At 37.9% G+C, this 16,502-nt stretch overlaps 1 protein-coding gene across 2 annotated transcripts in view; it reads right to left on the reverse strand.

The window, feature by feature from the left end:
- FRY (FRY microtubule binding protein) overlaps positions 1 to 16,502 on the reverse strand; it is a 170,033-nt gene that overhangs the window by 41,526 nt on the left and 112,005 nt on the right. For both annotated transcript variants that reach the window (XM_086772000.1, XM_086771999.1), the window contains exons 36-46: positions 16,170 to 16,252; positions 12,980 to 13,130; positions 12,300 to 12,403; positions 8,081 to 8,266; positions 5,859 to 6,057; positions 5,091 to 5,212; positions 4,088 to 4,275; positions 3,062 to 3,156; positions 732 to 1,333; positions 352 to 449; positions 89 to 259 (exon numbers count right to left, since the gene is read on the reverse strand). In XM_086772000.1, coding sequence (XP_086628126.1) covers positions 89 to 259; positions 352 to 449; positions 732 to 1,333; positions 3,062 to 3,156; positions 4,088 to 4,275; positions 5,091 to 5,212; positions 5,859 to 6,057; positions 8,081 to 8,266; positions 12,300 to 12,403; positions 12,980 to 13,130; positions 16,170 to 16,252 — 1,999 coding nt within the window. The remainder of the gene's footprint in view (positions 1 to 88; positions 260 to 351; positions 450 to 731; positions 1,334 to 3,061; positions 3,157 to 4,087; positions 4,276 to 5,090; positions 5,213 to 5,858; positions 6,058 to 8,080; positions 8,267 to 12,299; positions 12,404 to 12,979; positions 13,131 to 16,169; positions 16,253 to 16,502) is intronic.

A 16,502-nucleotide genomic window follows, 5' to 3' on the forward strand; every position in this document is an offset into this window, starting at 1 on the left:
CAGCTACAGAGTCTGCAGGCAGACTTCAGCTCTTTGGGTTGTTAGGCAACAGAAAAGTTAAAACAAGAAAAAGTTTTTGAAAACTTACCTCAGCCAAATACGTAACCATACTCAAAGTAATATCAGCAAATGCTTCATGAAGGTAACGGCAAACCACATTTACCCAGGTAGCACAATCTCTTGTATAGCTGTGTGTTTTATAAAGGGTCATGACATGTGCAAGATTTGATAGCTTGGGGTTCTTCTCCTCCAAACAAACCTAATAAAATGTAAATGTCAAAAGTCATTAAGAACAAGGCAACTGCATTTACAGAGTTTGAGGATGTACGAAACAGTAAATAACTTTGATACCTGAGCAATCCTTTCGGCTATATCTTTACAAAACTGGTTTGGGCTGTCAAAATGCTGAATTAAATGGGGCAGGAGACACAAAACATTCAGTGGAAATCCTAGAACAGCAAAATACAGAACAAAATGTATATTTTGGACAGGAAGAGCCACAGTGATCTTTAAATTGGTTTTTTTGTGGGAGGTCACAGTTTCAATATTACATTAGCCGTAAACTCACACAGACCCTGTCAAGTGGTTCATGCCACTGGCCATGCCACATTTGTCTTAAAGGGGCCTTAATTTGAAAATCCAGAATATCATTTAGGGCAACGGTACTGTTATAAAGCATTAGCCTATTTCTGCAATGGAAACCGAAAGAGAGGAAAGTATACTGGTTTTACCTATCGCTTGAGAGGAGTCCACCATGGATATTCGAGACACCGGTGTCAGCAAACTAAAGAGCTGTAGTGTGAGATCAGTGGTAGTGAGGGAGGTGAATCCTTTCAGAAGTAGCTGCTGAAGTCCTGAGAAGTCTGCCCATTTCAGCTGCCCTTGCAACTTTTCTAACTTCTCCCGGTTTTCAGCTTTATCTAGTGGCAAATGAGCCAGAAGCTTATTCAGTAACCGCAATGCCATTAGATACTCAAACTCAAAATCCGATTCCATCAAAGCCACAGCAACCCAGAAGATGGTGGCCAGAAGGTTGGTTGGATTATTAATATGGGATGGATCAGTGAGACTGTCCTTTAGAGAAGATGAACTTCTTGTTTTAGAGGACAAGCCTTGTTGCGTGCACGCCTGAATTCTGTCTAGTGTGGCACTGCGTGGTGGGTCCGAGGACTTGTCCACATCTCCAAACTTTTTGGGTACAGAGAAGCTCCTCTGGTGCCTGCTTCGTTCAGCAGTGGCTGTGTTACCACTTGCAGGATTCACATTCAGCTGTCCTGTGCTCTTCCGGTTTGCAGTCAGTTTGGTGCTTGATGTTAAATCTGGTGAAGATGACCTGAACCCAAAATATATAACATACATTGCAATATGTGAATGCACAGCTTGAAACTTGTACATGTTTGATTCAAATTAAGTATTTATCAAAATGTAAATAAATAGTTGTTATGGTTTGGCCTAAATTACCACACAGTTTCTCGCTCCCCCTCCCCCTCCTCAGTGGGATGGGGGAGAGAATTGGGAGGGAAGGAGAACTCGTGGGTTGAGATGAAGACAATTTACTAAAATAACAAGGGAAAACTACAATAATAACAGAATATAAGGATATTAAAATATACAAAGCTAACAATATATGTTTTCTCACCACCTGATGTCCTGGTGACCGATACAGCCCGTCCCGAGCAGTGATCACGGAAACAAAACCAAGCAGCAAGCAAAGGAGCAAAAGGGAGCCAGCAAGGTAGAGGGAACAATGCCAGCAAAACGAGGGAGAAAGATGGATGCCAGGAAGGCAGATACCCGCCCTGGCCAGCCCCCACTTATATACTGAGCATGATGTTTATGGTATGGAATACTCTCTTTGGCCAGTTTGGGTCAATTATTCTGTCTGTCTTTCTCCCAGCTTCCTGCATCTGCAAATTAGCGAGACTTGGAAAGCAGGACGGTGTCCTTGATCTCATTCACAACAACTGGTATCATTAGGGTGTTTATCAACATTCTTCACACATGAAATCCAAAACACACCAGCTACTGAGAGGAAAATTAACTCCATCCCTGCCAAAACCAGGACAATAGTTAAATAGGAAAAGTAAAACACCACACTGTCTATTGCAGCCTTTTTTTTCCAGAGGTGCCCACAGACATGACTGAAGTGAGGTTCACGTGGCACTGCACCAAACCAGAGAAGGCTAGCCTACAGGCTAGACAGGTAAGAACGACTTGAGGATAAGAGATACAGAGATGTGAAGTGACTTGTGGAAATGCCCATATAACAGGGCAGTGGTAGAACATTTCATGAAATGTGCACTAAAGAAAGATAAATAGCTCCACTGTCACAAGGCAATACTTGTGTTCTGCCATTGCAGTTTAATACAGAGCACTCTGCCTACTAGCTTCAGAAATGATAACCCCTGTGTTTTTGTTCCACATGTAAAGCATGGTAACTTACTGGTATTTTAAAAAAGCGTTCCCTATTGTGTTGTTGCTATTAGAAGTCAGGTAGACATTAATCTCCCTCAGTACTGCAAACAGCTGTGTTACAGAAGGAGTCTGCAATTTCCCTCTACATACAAAGATCTACTTTAAGGCCAAAGGTTTCACAAAGACGGTCTACATGTCTGGCAAAATCCATGGGTTATATACACATGGGACAAAATTCTCCCTAGTTTTACTGAGAATAAACTATGGTCATTTACTTCTTGAGGAACACTTCATTTGAGAATGACAGGTTGTATGAAAGCAATATTACGAAAAACATATTTCTTCCTAGATATGTTTTCAAGTATATGGTACAAAGGTGCAAAAATTACAGTATTTTAAAAGGATGTTAAAGTGAGTTACAGCCAAGTGGCAGCAACGCAGAATTTACAATACATTGTAAAGTTGCGTTAGTTGTATCAACAACTCAGCAAAATTTGGCTGAGATGTGCTCTTATTCTAGTTCTCTGAAGGTTACAAATGAATTCAGTCTTTTCAAAATTATTTTATGCTGTCAGACTCAGAACAGCACACTTAGTATCACGAGACATTGGAAAAAAAAGATACAGTTAGGAGAACAGGCTCTTACCGTGATAACACTGTTAAAAGATCACTGTTCTTCAAACAGTCAGATAGATTATCCACAGCAGCTTCCAAAGTAAGTAGTGCCTCCATTACATACCCCTATGAATGCACGAGGTTAATAATTTCAACAAAAACATTCAAAATAGTGAACATCTATAAATCTTCAGTTCATAAAAGGAATAGTCACCCACTGAAAACCTATAATTTCTCCTGAAAAAAGAACAACATTCACATCAATGCCTCTGCCCTGAACATTAAAATGTCACTACAAATGTGTTTTATTTTCTGCCTCTGAATGATCTATGAAGGCATGCAAGAAGGGCACATTATCTCATCAGGGTAATGGCACACAGAACCTCTGAGCTGCAGGTCACTGACTGAAATGCTGCACAAGCAATTGTGACAGAATATTACTGTCATCTTGTGGCAGTTTCACTACCTAAGTAAAATTTGGAGGTGATGTCAGTCTATTTCTTATTAAGAGTAGTAGTTCTCTTTATTAAGTCTTGAATCTCACAATAAATAGTCTCTGTTTGTAAAATCTCAGTCTGTTTAGCTAAACCAACTGGACATCATAATTTACTAAGAGAAGACTGGATCGAATTAGGCCAGTGTAAGTTTTGTATTGTTATGGATGGTGTGGATTTCTTTATTCCAAAAGATGTTAACATTTGAGAAATGAGGTGATGTCTACTTCACGTTGTCAGATTATGGCAGCAGGTAGAATGATGAGTTCCTCAAGCACAAATTAATGATGTGAAAAGGGAAAAAACAGTCATCACGAAGATTTCATTCTGAGTGACGTTTACTAGATATTTTGTAGTTGCTCTCTTTAGAGCTCTATAAGATTGTAACAGCCTGGCAAAAGCTTTAATAAGGTCCATATGGATTCAGCAAACTCACAGGTAACTTTTTCTAAGGCCACATTCTACTTTGCATCACTTGACTCCAGAACACCTTGATAAAATGGTAATTTTAAACTAAGTATACATTAAATCAGTACTAAGAAGCATTATGTACACACGCATACCTGAATCTCATCTCCATGCTCTCCAATAACTTCCACCAGTCTTGACAGGAGGTCAGATAACGCATGCGCGGAAAGGGGCTGCTTTAGGGCTCTAAATATCTGGAAAGAGCGACCTGCATAATGTCTTGAAGAGCTTGAAAGAGCTGTTTGTAAAGCAACTTCACTCAGATGCTGCTCCAAATGAAAACCTAAGCAAAATAATAGTATGTCATTTTTTTTTTTCTAATGACAGACTTCACTGTGGGTCATAAACAGGCTGAACCAACTCTGTGGTGAGGGTATGTGCTGCAGTGTATCCTGCAAACCCTGTGAGAATGGAGATGCAGATGGGTTTGGGAGAATTTCCCACTGCTTACATTTATTTCACACAGAATGTAAGAAAATAAACTGCAAAACCAAAACTCTGAGTCTGCAAATGTTTGTCAGCAAAAACTTGCAATTCTTAATCTGATTTAATTTTTTTACAATTTCTGGACACACTTTCAAGCCATCCACTATTCTTGCTAGCAGCAACACAGTAACTTCTGAACACTCCCAACCTAAAACCAAGCTGAAGTAGGAGTCTTTCTATTAGCTTCAGTAAGCTTTGGATAAGATCTTAAATATAAATAGTGATACTGTATTCTGCTTTGATCTTGGAAGATATTTAATTAGTGACTGTTTTCAAAATACAATCAGTACATTTCCTAAGCTCTAAAAAACATAACAAATTAAAACTAAACTTTAATTGCCAGAAGAATTTTAATGAAGTACATTTACTTAGTAATTGTGATGTATTTTTACCAACAGGACATAGAGGAGTTTTATCTGGTAGAATCAACCTAAAGGCTTTCTATCAACAGTTTTGAAGAAATGTTCGATTTAACATCCAGCCACAGTCCAATCTAATATGATTTTTTAAAAGAAATTCTTTCATTTGTCATCTACTCAATCACAGGATAAACATTCAGTGTGACCTTGAGGGGATATTCTTTTAGTTATGAAAGGAAAAAAAAATTACTACCTGACTTGGAATCTTTAAATACAGATACAAGATGATGCAGAAAATTAGTAAGCTGTTCAGCACTCTTGGTGTTCTGATTTTTGGGTGTGATATCTTCATGGCACCAAAGTGGACCAAATGCCCTTAAAGAAATACATAACAAAGTGCAAAATTTATTTGAGTTATCTGAAATAAATGTAATAAGTTAAAATATATAAACTGTAAAACAAATCAGATATTTCTAGGGCCACAGCCTGCAAAACATGCCAGTGAACAGAATTTTAGGAGCAAAGTACAAGTAAATAAATATTCTTATGCTGTATTTTACAAACGCTCTCATTTCAAATATAAGTTATACCATTTAGAGAGCAGCATAAAAAAAATTCCTGTTTTTGAATTTAACATTGTGCCTAGGATCTCCTGGCTGTCATTGGTAGTTAATACTAGTTTCATCATGGCTTTTCACTATGCCCTGTACAGTGCCTATCCAATTTTATAATAATAAATAAGTCTTCTTCCATTAGTACATTGCTGAACATAATACTATCAGTCAATTAAACATTTTATTTCTGTCAGGCAAGATTTTTTTCTTTTTTTTCCTGGCATTGTAATGCTTTTAAGTACCTACCTACTTCTATAGGTGTTAATAAGTAAGGAATGGAAGTCTGCAATTACTATAAAAGCTCAGTCATTTTCCTTTGAGTCTTTCAAGTTTCTACAGATAATTGTAGAGAAGACACGAAAGTATGTGTCTCAAGTACGAATGTAACCTCTGCGTATTTCCATTACCTGGTTGTCAGAAACTCAATCAATTTGTTTGCTTTCTCATCTGTTTCAGCAGCAGTGTCCATGTCCTCAACCTCTTGTGTAATCTGTGGGAGATTTCCACTGCTGCCTCCCAGACTGATACTGGAGGAGGTGGAGCTGGAGCTCAAACCAGAGTCTGGCACTGGAGACGACTGGTATTCCCGCAGAAAGTCAAAGCCACCTGCCAGTCAAAAGGGAGGAGATAAAGATGGAATGCACTACTGGGCCAGCATTACAGATGAAAGGGTCTGCCAAGCAGCTCTTTTCAGAGTCAGCAGCACAAACCTTCTACTGTGAAACATGGAGAAAACCTGCAGAACACAACAATCCTCAAATGCTCCCGGGAGTGAAAATGGTACTGTGTTTCTAAATGTGCAGAATCCAATATAAAATGAAAAATATCAAAGTCGAGACTTTTTTTTTTAACTTCATGAGGGCTATAGTACTTGAAAAACAAATGTTTCCAGGCATTTTACATTCAGAAGTATGACATTGTAAAGTGAATTTTGGAGTTAGCTAAGTGCATGCAAAGTTCAGCTCACTTGTCTGGGCTAGTCTGATGAGGAAAAAAACCTCTCCAGGATGTAATTTTTAGGACAATGATGTTGTCCTAATTTTACAAATGTAACAGAAACCAAGACACAAATATTTAAGGCTTCTGTTCAACACCTTCAGTAACTGTAAACACTGGACTACTTATACTAAGTATTTTCAGCATTAAGATTAAATATCTGAGTATGAGTTCTGTTAGATCAAAAGCTTGCAACAATTTTAGAGCTGAAATTAGAAACTAAGACATGTTTTCTTAAGGTTAGACTGCTAGTCATTTTAGGCTGTATCTACAACAGAAAAACTGGCCTTATGAGAAGACTGAGAGCAGAAGGGGCATTTCTACTGACAAAACCCATGGCAGGTCAGGAGACTCTTAATTTAGTTCCCTGATATTATGTGGAATGAACCTGAGATGAAGTATTTTCAATTAGGATTCTTTGCTATAGCTCCTCACCCACACTCTCATTCTTCATGTTAGCTGCTCAAAAAAGAGTCCAAATACAAAGTTTTCATAATTTCTTGGACTTAAGAGGCACAGACAGAGGTTACCAGTTATGTTTTTCAGACACAGGAATGAAAAGTTTTTCATTTTGTCAGAAAAGCAGTAATGTAATTTTAATGTAAGAATTTTATTCTGTATTTAATAATTCATGGACATGCATTGGAAAAGAGATCTATAAAACTCAAGACAGGAAATTCACATGTGAAATAATTTTGCATAGATGTTATTCAGAATGAAACCTCAATGGCCAAACTAATCCATTAATCTGAAATACCTATCCCTTCTTCTCATTACTTTAAAATAATTTTTTTGTGTCTCATAAAAAATAATAATCAGTTATCAAGTAATATTCTTTATAAAGCCAAACTATTTATTACTTTTGGTTATATTCCTAAAGAACTACAGAAATGCCACTAATTTGATAATCTTTCCTTTTTGATTTCTCACTGTACGGTAAAGGTCCTTTACCTCTCCCAGACAACGAATCCTACCTCCATAACTCTACATTGGTTCTGTGATTCCTTTAAATCTCAACAGTATGCTTGCTTTTAGTAATATTACATGACAATAGTAAATCTAGCTGGCAGCTTTCTACAAACTGTTCCCAACCAACCCTAAAAGTTAACAGAACACTCATCTCAGCAGAGATCTGAAGTAAGCCTCCTAATGCAGAAACAGATTTCAGGACCGAAATGAAGTGTATCTGTGATATAAATTAGGGTGGATATAATGTGAAATTTAACTTAATAATGGAAAATCTGAGCAGCATATTCTGCTGCTCTTCCTGTGTTGGAATTTTTTATTAATTTCTTTTGAAGGCTGAGGAGCGACTGTCCTCATTTAAAGTAGTCCTGGCTCCCTGAGGGGGAAGTTAGGAAGTTATTAGCTGTATTAATGTTTAAAATTCTACATTATATATTTTGCCTTACATCAGATAGCTTTCTCACTACCATGAAAAGTTATCTAATAATAATTTGAGCTCATCTCTAGGGTAGTTCATATGGAATTAATATTAATAGGAACTGTTCATATTTGCCACTTTACTACTTTAATTTATCAGAACTGTTATATTTTAGGAAAGTAACCTTGACATCCTACTTTCAAAAACCTCAGTATAATGCAATGTTCTTTCCTTCTTTTGCTTTATTACCTGTGTATAGATATTCAGGTAAGTATGCTGGTTGTACTGTCAGAGTCTTGGTCTCATTCATCTCTCTGGTCTGAAGAAGCACTGATGCAATGGCTTGATAGTTGCTATTGCAAGACAATGCAATCAAAAGGTGAAGCAGTAACTTTTTACTGTGTTCAAAGACCTCAGGACGGTAATGGTCAAGACCTAAAAGGAAAGGTTACAGCAATCACTGAATATGAAGTAATAATAAGCAAGTTCACATTCCAGAAATAGCAAAAATTCCAAGGCAGTTCATGGCAACAGTGCAAACAAACAAAAGATGCAGTATTTCCAGATACAGTTACTAGTGTTTTTACTTCAAATGTATGTGTATATTTAGTTTCTAGACTGAGGTCCAATACAGGAGGCACAAAACAATGTGTGCATTCTGTCTCACCGCAGTGTTAATTTGACAGGGCTGGAAAATCTCTAAAGATGATAAATTCTTGGTGGTGGCAGTAATTACACTGCTTAGCTCAGTATCTGGCTTTCTTGCATAGACATCAGATTTACAATGAGTGCAAGCTGAAGAAGGAGATACTGATGTATTAAGAAAGGAACTGACAGGCAAAATCCCTTGAAAAAGAACTCTGACAACCAGTGAGTAGCATGAGAAATTAGCCACTTGCTTGGGGTGCAGAACTGAAACCCAAGGTCTAGCACTGAAAGACTCTGGTTAGCACTACTGCTGTTTGTAAGATTTTAACACAACCTGAATAAATCACAAACTACAAATATAAGGGAAACAGTTGTTTGTAAAATAATCTGCACTCTGTCGTAGTAATCTCTTTTTGATTCTCTTTCAGAATCTTCCAGGATATTTACAAATACTTTCTTCCATTTAGGGGCACTTTAAATGGTGAAAAATTGAATTGTTTTCTTCTTCGGTTCCTCTCTTCTCAGGATATAGTTATGTTTAAAAAGCACCTCCCTCTTTACTCTAAGTGGCAGCAGCCAACAGGTCTTTCAAGTCAGGCATTTTCTAATATACTCCAGTCCCACTGGTTCTTGTCTGTCCTGCAAGACTACTGCCATAGTCTGAACAATGTATCTTTGGCTCCTATGGGCAGGTCTTTGGACGTCCTGTGATCCTTGGTCTTACTGCCTATAGCCTCCTCCAAAATAATCAGAGCCAACCTGCCCACCTATTTTTCAGCTTCTTCAGGTTTTTGCTCCTATTCTCCTTTCTCCATTTCCTTCCACCTGCTAGGAGATAATGAACCCATCCTACTCTGTTCTAACATACACTGAAAAGGATATTAAAAGTTATTTTAGTTAAAAGTAAATGTTATATTGGCAGCACTTGTGACTGAAATCCTGTTAAACCCTAGGGCTATAGGAAAGTATTGGCATAGATATGCTAACTATGAAGTGAGAAGGACAGTTCAGTCTTCATGCTTCTCCAGTGCCGGGCCCTTCTTTAACTTACACGAGTTCTAGGGAGGGTAAACTTCTGTGACGTGGACATATTTTCATGAGAAAGGAGTTTAGCTGCTCAACTCATTTCACACTGTTTGCAAAGAAAGTTTTTAAACAGCAGTGATTTTCATACACTGCTGAAGTAGGCAGGTTCACGTCAGCAGCCTGCCTCTCTACTTCACTGTCAGTATTACAAACCATCCAATAGCGTATTGAACACACGCATTGCAAAATTCTTTCATTTTAGTATTTTCTCACTCCTTCCAGCAAATGAAAGGACACAGGCTCTCCATCTAGCCATCATACCAGTGTCCAGTTTCCTCTTAAGCCAGATGCATCTATCTGCTCACATTCCAACAGGACAGAAATACTTCAACTACATTCATACCTTAGGCTAACATGTAGCATAACTTCCTTACACCACCACAACAGAGCTCTACTACAAAATACAGAAAAATATTCCACAGGAGGTATAAAAACTCTAGAGAAATTGAACTTGAAGCCCAGAGGCTGTGATCTCATTTCAGTTACCACTAAGTTGTTCCATTTAGTTACCAGTAACATTTAGCTTAAATTTCACATTTGAGAATTAACAGCTCTTAGCCAAGGGACTGTCTCAAATGGTATTCATAAATTTCTATTTATGTAATAGAAATAATGTAATGTGGAAATGTTATTGCATGCACAAATCACTAAAGATATTTTTATAATGGATTACGAATATCATAACTCTGTTTCTGCATATCTTTATTTGCATGGTTCCCTGATGGCTCCTTAAAGCTGTCTTAACTGAAGTGGCCACAACTGCTGCATACTCCAGCAGGTCAAGGGATGGGATTCTGCCCCTCTACTCTGCTCTGGTGAGACCCCACCTGGAGCACTACATCCAGCTCTGGAGCCCCCAACATAAGAAGGACATGGACCTGTTGGAGCGAGTCCAGAGGAGGTCCCTGAAGATGATAAGAGGGCTGGAGCACCTCTCCTATGAGGACACACTGAGAGAGTTGGGGCTGTGCAGCCTGGAGAAGAGAAGGCTCCAGCGAGACCTCATAGTGGCCTTCCAGTACCTTAAGGGGGCTTATAAGAAAGATGGGGAGAAACTTTTTAGCAGGACCTGTTGTGATAGGATGAGGGGTAATGGTTTTAAAATAGAAGGAGGTAGATTCAGGGTAAATATAAGGAAGAATTTTTTTTACACTGAGTGTGGTGAAGCACTAGAACAGGCTGCCCAGAGAGGTGGCTGATGCCCCATCCCTGGGAACATCCAAGGTCAGGCTGGACGGGGCTCTGAGCGACCTGATGTGGCTGGAGACATCCCTGTTCCTTGCAAGGATGTTGGACTAGATGACGTTTAAAGGTCCCTTTGAATCCAAACCATTCCATGATTCTAAGTTATTCATTTATTCTTATGAGAATTTCTAACTGTAAGCATCAGTTTTCTCACAGTTGTTATAAATCATATTAAATACATTGTTTGATCAGTTGATGGTTACTGATTTGATTAATACACTCATCCAGTTCTCTTCCAGCTCCCTCTCACACTTAGAAAGTTCACAGCAATATAAAAAAGGAGTAAAAAATTGTTATAGGCAGCCACAAAATAGATTTAACTTTTAAGTAAGTGAACAATATATCTGAAATGTTGTATTGAAACTGACCCTGGAAGCCCCATCAGACATGGTTCTGGCTGTTATTCTTGTGTTTCATTAGAAGCTTGTTGAAATCAATGTACTAATATACAAAACCTGAGTATTTGACAAGTGTGCATTTTCCAAAAAATCCTATTTCAACAAAAAATTTCAAACAGAACAGTTGGTAACAGAGTAGCAGAAAAGGAGAATAAGGTATCTTCTTCAACTACTTACTGAAGTATATCACATCTATTCTTCCACTGTGCTGTAACCTCCCAGTTTAATCTTTTTTGCCCGCTGAAGAACAGACTCTTCCCAGATTGTCAGTAAATAGACTTAGTAGTAACTATGGTGACTGAATGAGAAGTGGACTGTGATCTCCAGTTATAATAAATTTATTTCACAAGTGTCTGTCTGTGTTTATTTGTGATAACTAGTATTTATCAATGATGAAACTTATAAGCTGTGTTTACAATTCTAAACACTCTTATGTGCTAAAAAATTAGGCCACTCATAATGTTAAATGGCAAGATAAGGAAGATATCAGCCTCCAGTTGAAATGTGTTACGGTCAAAAACAGATGCAGCAGTGGGGAAAAAGATGTGCCTCTGTGCTCAGGTATACAAGGGAAGACGCTGGCGATCAAGTATCAAGTATTCCATTATCAGTGAAGTTAATGAAGCTTGCTTTCCAGTGGTTTGTATCCTGCCTTCGCTATCTCCACAGTGCAGTAATCTCAGCTCTCTTACCTAATATTTGCGCAAAGGCAAGAGACAGCACTGGTGTGTTTAGTCCAGGTTTAAGGAATGTGGTGACTGCCCAGCTGCTCACCACAAACCAGACTGTACAAAGGCTGAGTTCCACCTGCCTTTCTTGCAGGGGGGGTTATTTTTTTTAAGAGATATTTTAGGATGTCAATCATCTTAAAATTTCTACCCACCTCTCAGATTTGTGTGAAATTGGCCAAAATATTCAAAAGCTTCAGAATTTTGAGACTCATTCACAGACTGCAATTGCCTCAGGCTTTTTTTTTTTTTTTAGGAAATCATAATTAAAAACATACGAAACACAACTCTACAGCTTCAGCAAAACTAAAATAAAAAGACAGGAGTACATTTACACTTTATTTCTTGTTCTGTTGGTCTTACCTAAAAAGAGAGCATGTAGCAATAAAGGAAGGTGAAGAGCCCAGTCTTCTCTCACACTGTGATCCACGACCATCTCAGTCATGAAGATGACAGCAATATTGCACCTGGAAATTAAATCACAGTATCAAGTTGAAACCTCCTGGAGATGGGAAAAAAGTAACATGATGGCTATTTCTGATAAAATAAACAACCTAGATTTTCAAATTTGTAGCATTTCTTCTCAATATGATTAATGCTGAAGCACCTTAGTTACAGTATTAAGCAGGTAAGTATCCATTACTGAAAAGAACGCTATTACCGTCAATATAAATTATGTAAAAGAGAAATTTCAGAATATGCATAGCCTAGTTAGAATAAAAGATCAAAGACAAAAAAGTGCTATGAATAACAGCCACAGACTTTTGGAAAAGAGAAGCTTTCCTTTTCTGATTTCGTTGTTTCTTCATTCTGATTCTTATTAGAAAGTGATGTCCTACATTGTAAATACATTTTCTGCTAGAAATCTGGTAGAACTGCAAGCGTTCATTGCATGTTGATTTTAGCACTGTAAATCAGCAGAAACTGAAGGCGTGACTTTCAGATATTCTGAGTGGTAGGACAGCTGGACTGGTGTTGTCAGCTGTCAACCAGTAAGGGGAAGCATCTCACTGTTTGAAATGTCAGAATAAGAAGCTGCTCACCTATGAAGGGGTCCCCGGGGTGTGATGGTTTCTGGGAGGTAGTCCACAAGTGGTGCCCAACATCCTCCATTGTAAGGCATGGGCAGGGGATGTGGTTGTTTGGTTTCAACAATATTCAATAACCAGCTTGTATATGGAGAAACAGGGTCATCTGCATGGAAAAGCATTAAAACCAAGTCTGGTTACTCATTTTTGAGAAATAATAAAATAGAGTTTATGCTAATGTATTAGCTGAGCTGAGCTGTTTGGAATAATGTGATAAGATGACATGAGGTTTCCAAATTCCCATGTTCAATAACAAGTGATGCATTTTTAATCCCTCTTTCATGCTGCTGGAAATTAAAGACATTCCAGGCAGACAGCACTGAATGGTAGGAGCTGCAGCTGAATCCCTGCTGTCACTTAGTAGCTTTGGATTGTGATCACAAAGCACCAAGCAACAGACTTTATCTTCAAAAATGAGAGGAAAGTTCAGCCAACGAGGCTGCTGTTGGAAGCCATCTGCTGCAAGGAGCCGTGTGCCAGTGACACATTCTTGCAACTCCTCACCAGTGCTCTGCTGAGCGATGCTACAAAGGCAGAAGTTAAATATCCTGTATTAGGAAGGAGGCATAAGGAATGCAAAAAACATCTTCAGGGTAATTTTCTTTCAGAGATTAATTATCTCTTGAATTTCTCAAAGAGGTATTTAACTTTGCTTCAGTATGACAGCTGCTGTAGGTTAATAAGCAATTTTTATTCCACCTGTTTATCCACAGTGATGTGGGTCAAGTAAGTTATTTCCATCACTCTCTGTATTCTCTCAGCTTTATTTCCCAGGTCTGGCAGTCTGTGATACACTGCCATGGAAAGTATCCCTTCCAGGCCTGTTGACATATATCCAAACATTGCCCTTTGTGAATTTTTACTGTCAACATTATTTTTTGCTTTGTTTTTTTTTTTTTTTTTTTTTTTTTTTGGTTAAGCTTTTGCATTTTAGGTAGGTTTTAAACTTTCAGCACTTTCCTTTTTTGTTTTAAAAGCATGTATCTGATGCTTGTTAGCTTTGCCACAGGAAACAAAACAAAAGTATCAGAGCTAGCTTTTTCTAATGCATGCCACTTTTTGGTTTTGACAAAATGTCTTCAAGTTTCCAGATCTTCAGGAGCCCTTCAATGCAGTAGCTGCTCCTCCAATCATTACTACAAGGTCAATTAACATTCCCATTCTGGAGTGCTAGTCTTCCAAGGAGCACTTTAGATCTTCATGATTTAGACCTCTACTTATCTCTCCCATCCTCTGGAGGATTATTTATTAGTTACAAATAAAGAAGAATAAACTGACCTAAAACCGTAGCAAAGTATAACATTTTCACATATCCATCTTCTAAGGATTAACAAGATAACGTTTACCAGATGCTTTTCACATAAAAAGCACTGCAAGGTCACTATTTATTACTACCAATTTAAGTGTTTCACATAAAACTGCTTCATGAAGTCCACACTAAGACCTAGCTCCTCACTCACGGAGATCTATGTGCAGACTGGGAAGGAAAAGAAGCACTTCGCACCTTAACATGCAATCTTTGCATGAACAAAAGAATTTCTGTGCTGCAGAGTTGTGTTCCCTATTTGCATCCTCAGCAACAGACATACGCTCAAGTAGACTGGAGAGAAGAGAGAAGTCATACCACCAACCCCTTCACAGCCTGAGCTGCCTGTCAGAGGGATAAGTTGCACCTTCTTATGCAGGTCGCATTATTTATCTTGTGGAATGACAAATGGTATAAAATTTACTCATTCTTTTTAGAGTTCAATGTAAATGTCAGTAGCTAAGTAAAATGTATTTTATTTTACACCTAGATATTAGAATATTTGCAGAAGGACCTCCTGTGAGAAGTAAACCTTGCATAAATATTCACAGTGCTATAAAGCTTGGGCACTGGCTTAAGGAGACATTCCAAAAGACCCAAAGAAAATGTCAGTATTTTTTAAACTTGTACTACTCAAAGCCCATGTCAAAACCAGCCACTCATGAAGAATGTTCTGATAACATAAACATTATTCTATTTTGAAAGATTGTTCATGCAGATCAGATTACCACTGGTGCTCCAATTAACATCTACTGAAGAATTTTTAGTAGCTGCAGCATGAGAAAATCCTAAGAAAAACAAGACAAGTGTACTAAAAGCCACAGAGTTTAATATGTTGCACACTTATTTGTATATTTAAATACTGCACTACGTACATATACAATATTTTGTAAATATTGTACTTCATAATTATGAACCATAGTTAATGATATAGGTAAAATTAGCCTATCATCTTATATTTAACAGTGTTTCCTTATTTTGCAGAAAAGTAATGCAAAAAAAAATATTTTTATGAAAGAATATACAACATCTTTATTTTTCACATTGAAATGCTGTCCCAAACTGGTGTACGTAGCACCAAGACAAGACATTACGGCCTCTACATTATTTGGCCTGGCTTTACTAAGCCAGAGATAAATGTCCATGAAAAGGTCTTTTTTACATTTGGTTAGGACCTAACTAAAATCTGTAGATTAGCTTCTTCACAATTCACTCCAGAAATGAATTCAAATAATCGAGCTCCTGAAATCTACACTGCAATTAAGTAGTTGATGCAATTATCTTGGTTTTCTTTGGAATCCCTTCTCAGCATCAAGCGTCCATTTCTAGTCTGTCCAGCAGAAATAAATAAAGAACAAGCATGCTGAGGAGCCCTATCTCACTCTCCCTTCTTAGCACAGGTTTGCACAGTGCAGCCAGAAATGGGTTGCAGACAGCAAAGAAAAGCTAAAAAGGAGATAATTTTTTGAAATTCCTGAATCTCTTCTTCATGCTCATAACAGCGGTTGAATTGGAGGGAAATACTGACAGAGGGCACAATTCACAGTACTCGCTGGAATGCTCTTGGAAGTCTTTTGCCTTGCCATATATTAAAAGTTCAGGGTGTTACTATCTGGAGAATTCTCTGCTGCTGCCTTCTGTGCAGTTCTCTAGCCTTTAAATAATTTTGACTGAGCCCAGCTTAAAACGGAAATTAATTAAATGAGGACATTCCCTTTATGGTGACGCTACATTACTGTTTATACAGAATTTAAACAGAGAGCCTGCACTAGTCATAAGAATGTTTTCCTCTCCCACCAAAACACCAGACATTTCATCAAATTGAATAATAGAACTTACTTTTGTCATCATCATAAGATCCTCCGGAGCTATTACTGTACCTTGATTCTAGTCGAGTATGTGCTCTGACTACATTACTGAACCTTCAAATACAAGAAAAATCTTCATTAAAAACACAGAATGACATTAAACATCTGGACTGTATGCTTACTGTATAAAAAAGGCATTTACTTATGCATGCACTTTTATACAGGAGCAGACAGCAATGTGAACGTAATGCTGTTTCTTTCCATAAAAGAAGATTTTTGCAGCAGCGTGCTCCTGTGTCACAAGCTTTTACAATTGAGCAGAGGGAAAATTCTCTTACTGCAAATGTGTGATTTTCTTGAGGCA

The sequence above is a fragment of the Chlamydotis macqueenii genome, chromosome 1, assembly GCF_036417535.1.
Source record: "Chlamydotis macqueenii isolate bChlMac1 chromosome 1, bChlMac1.mat, whole genome shotgun sequence".
NCBI lineage: Eukaryota > Metazoa > Chordata > Aves > Otidiformes > Otididae > Chlamydotis > Chlamydotis macqueenii.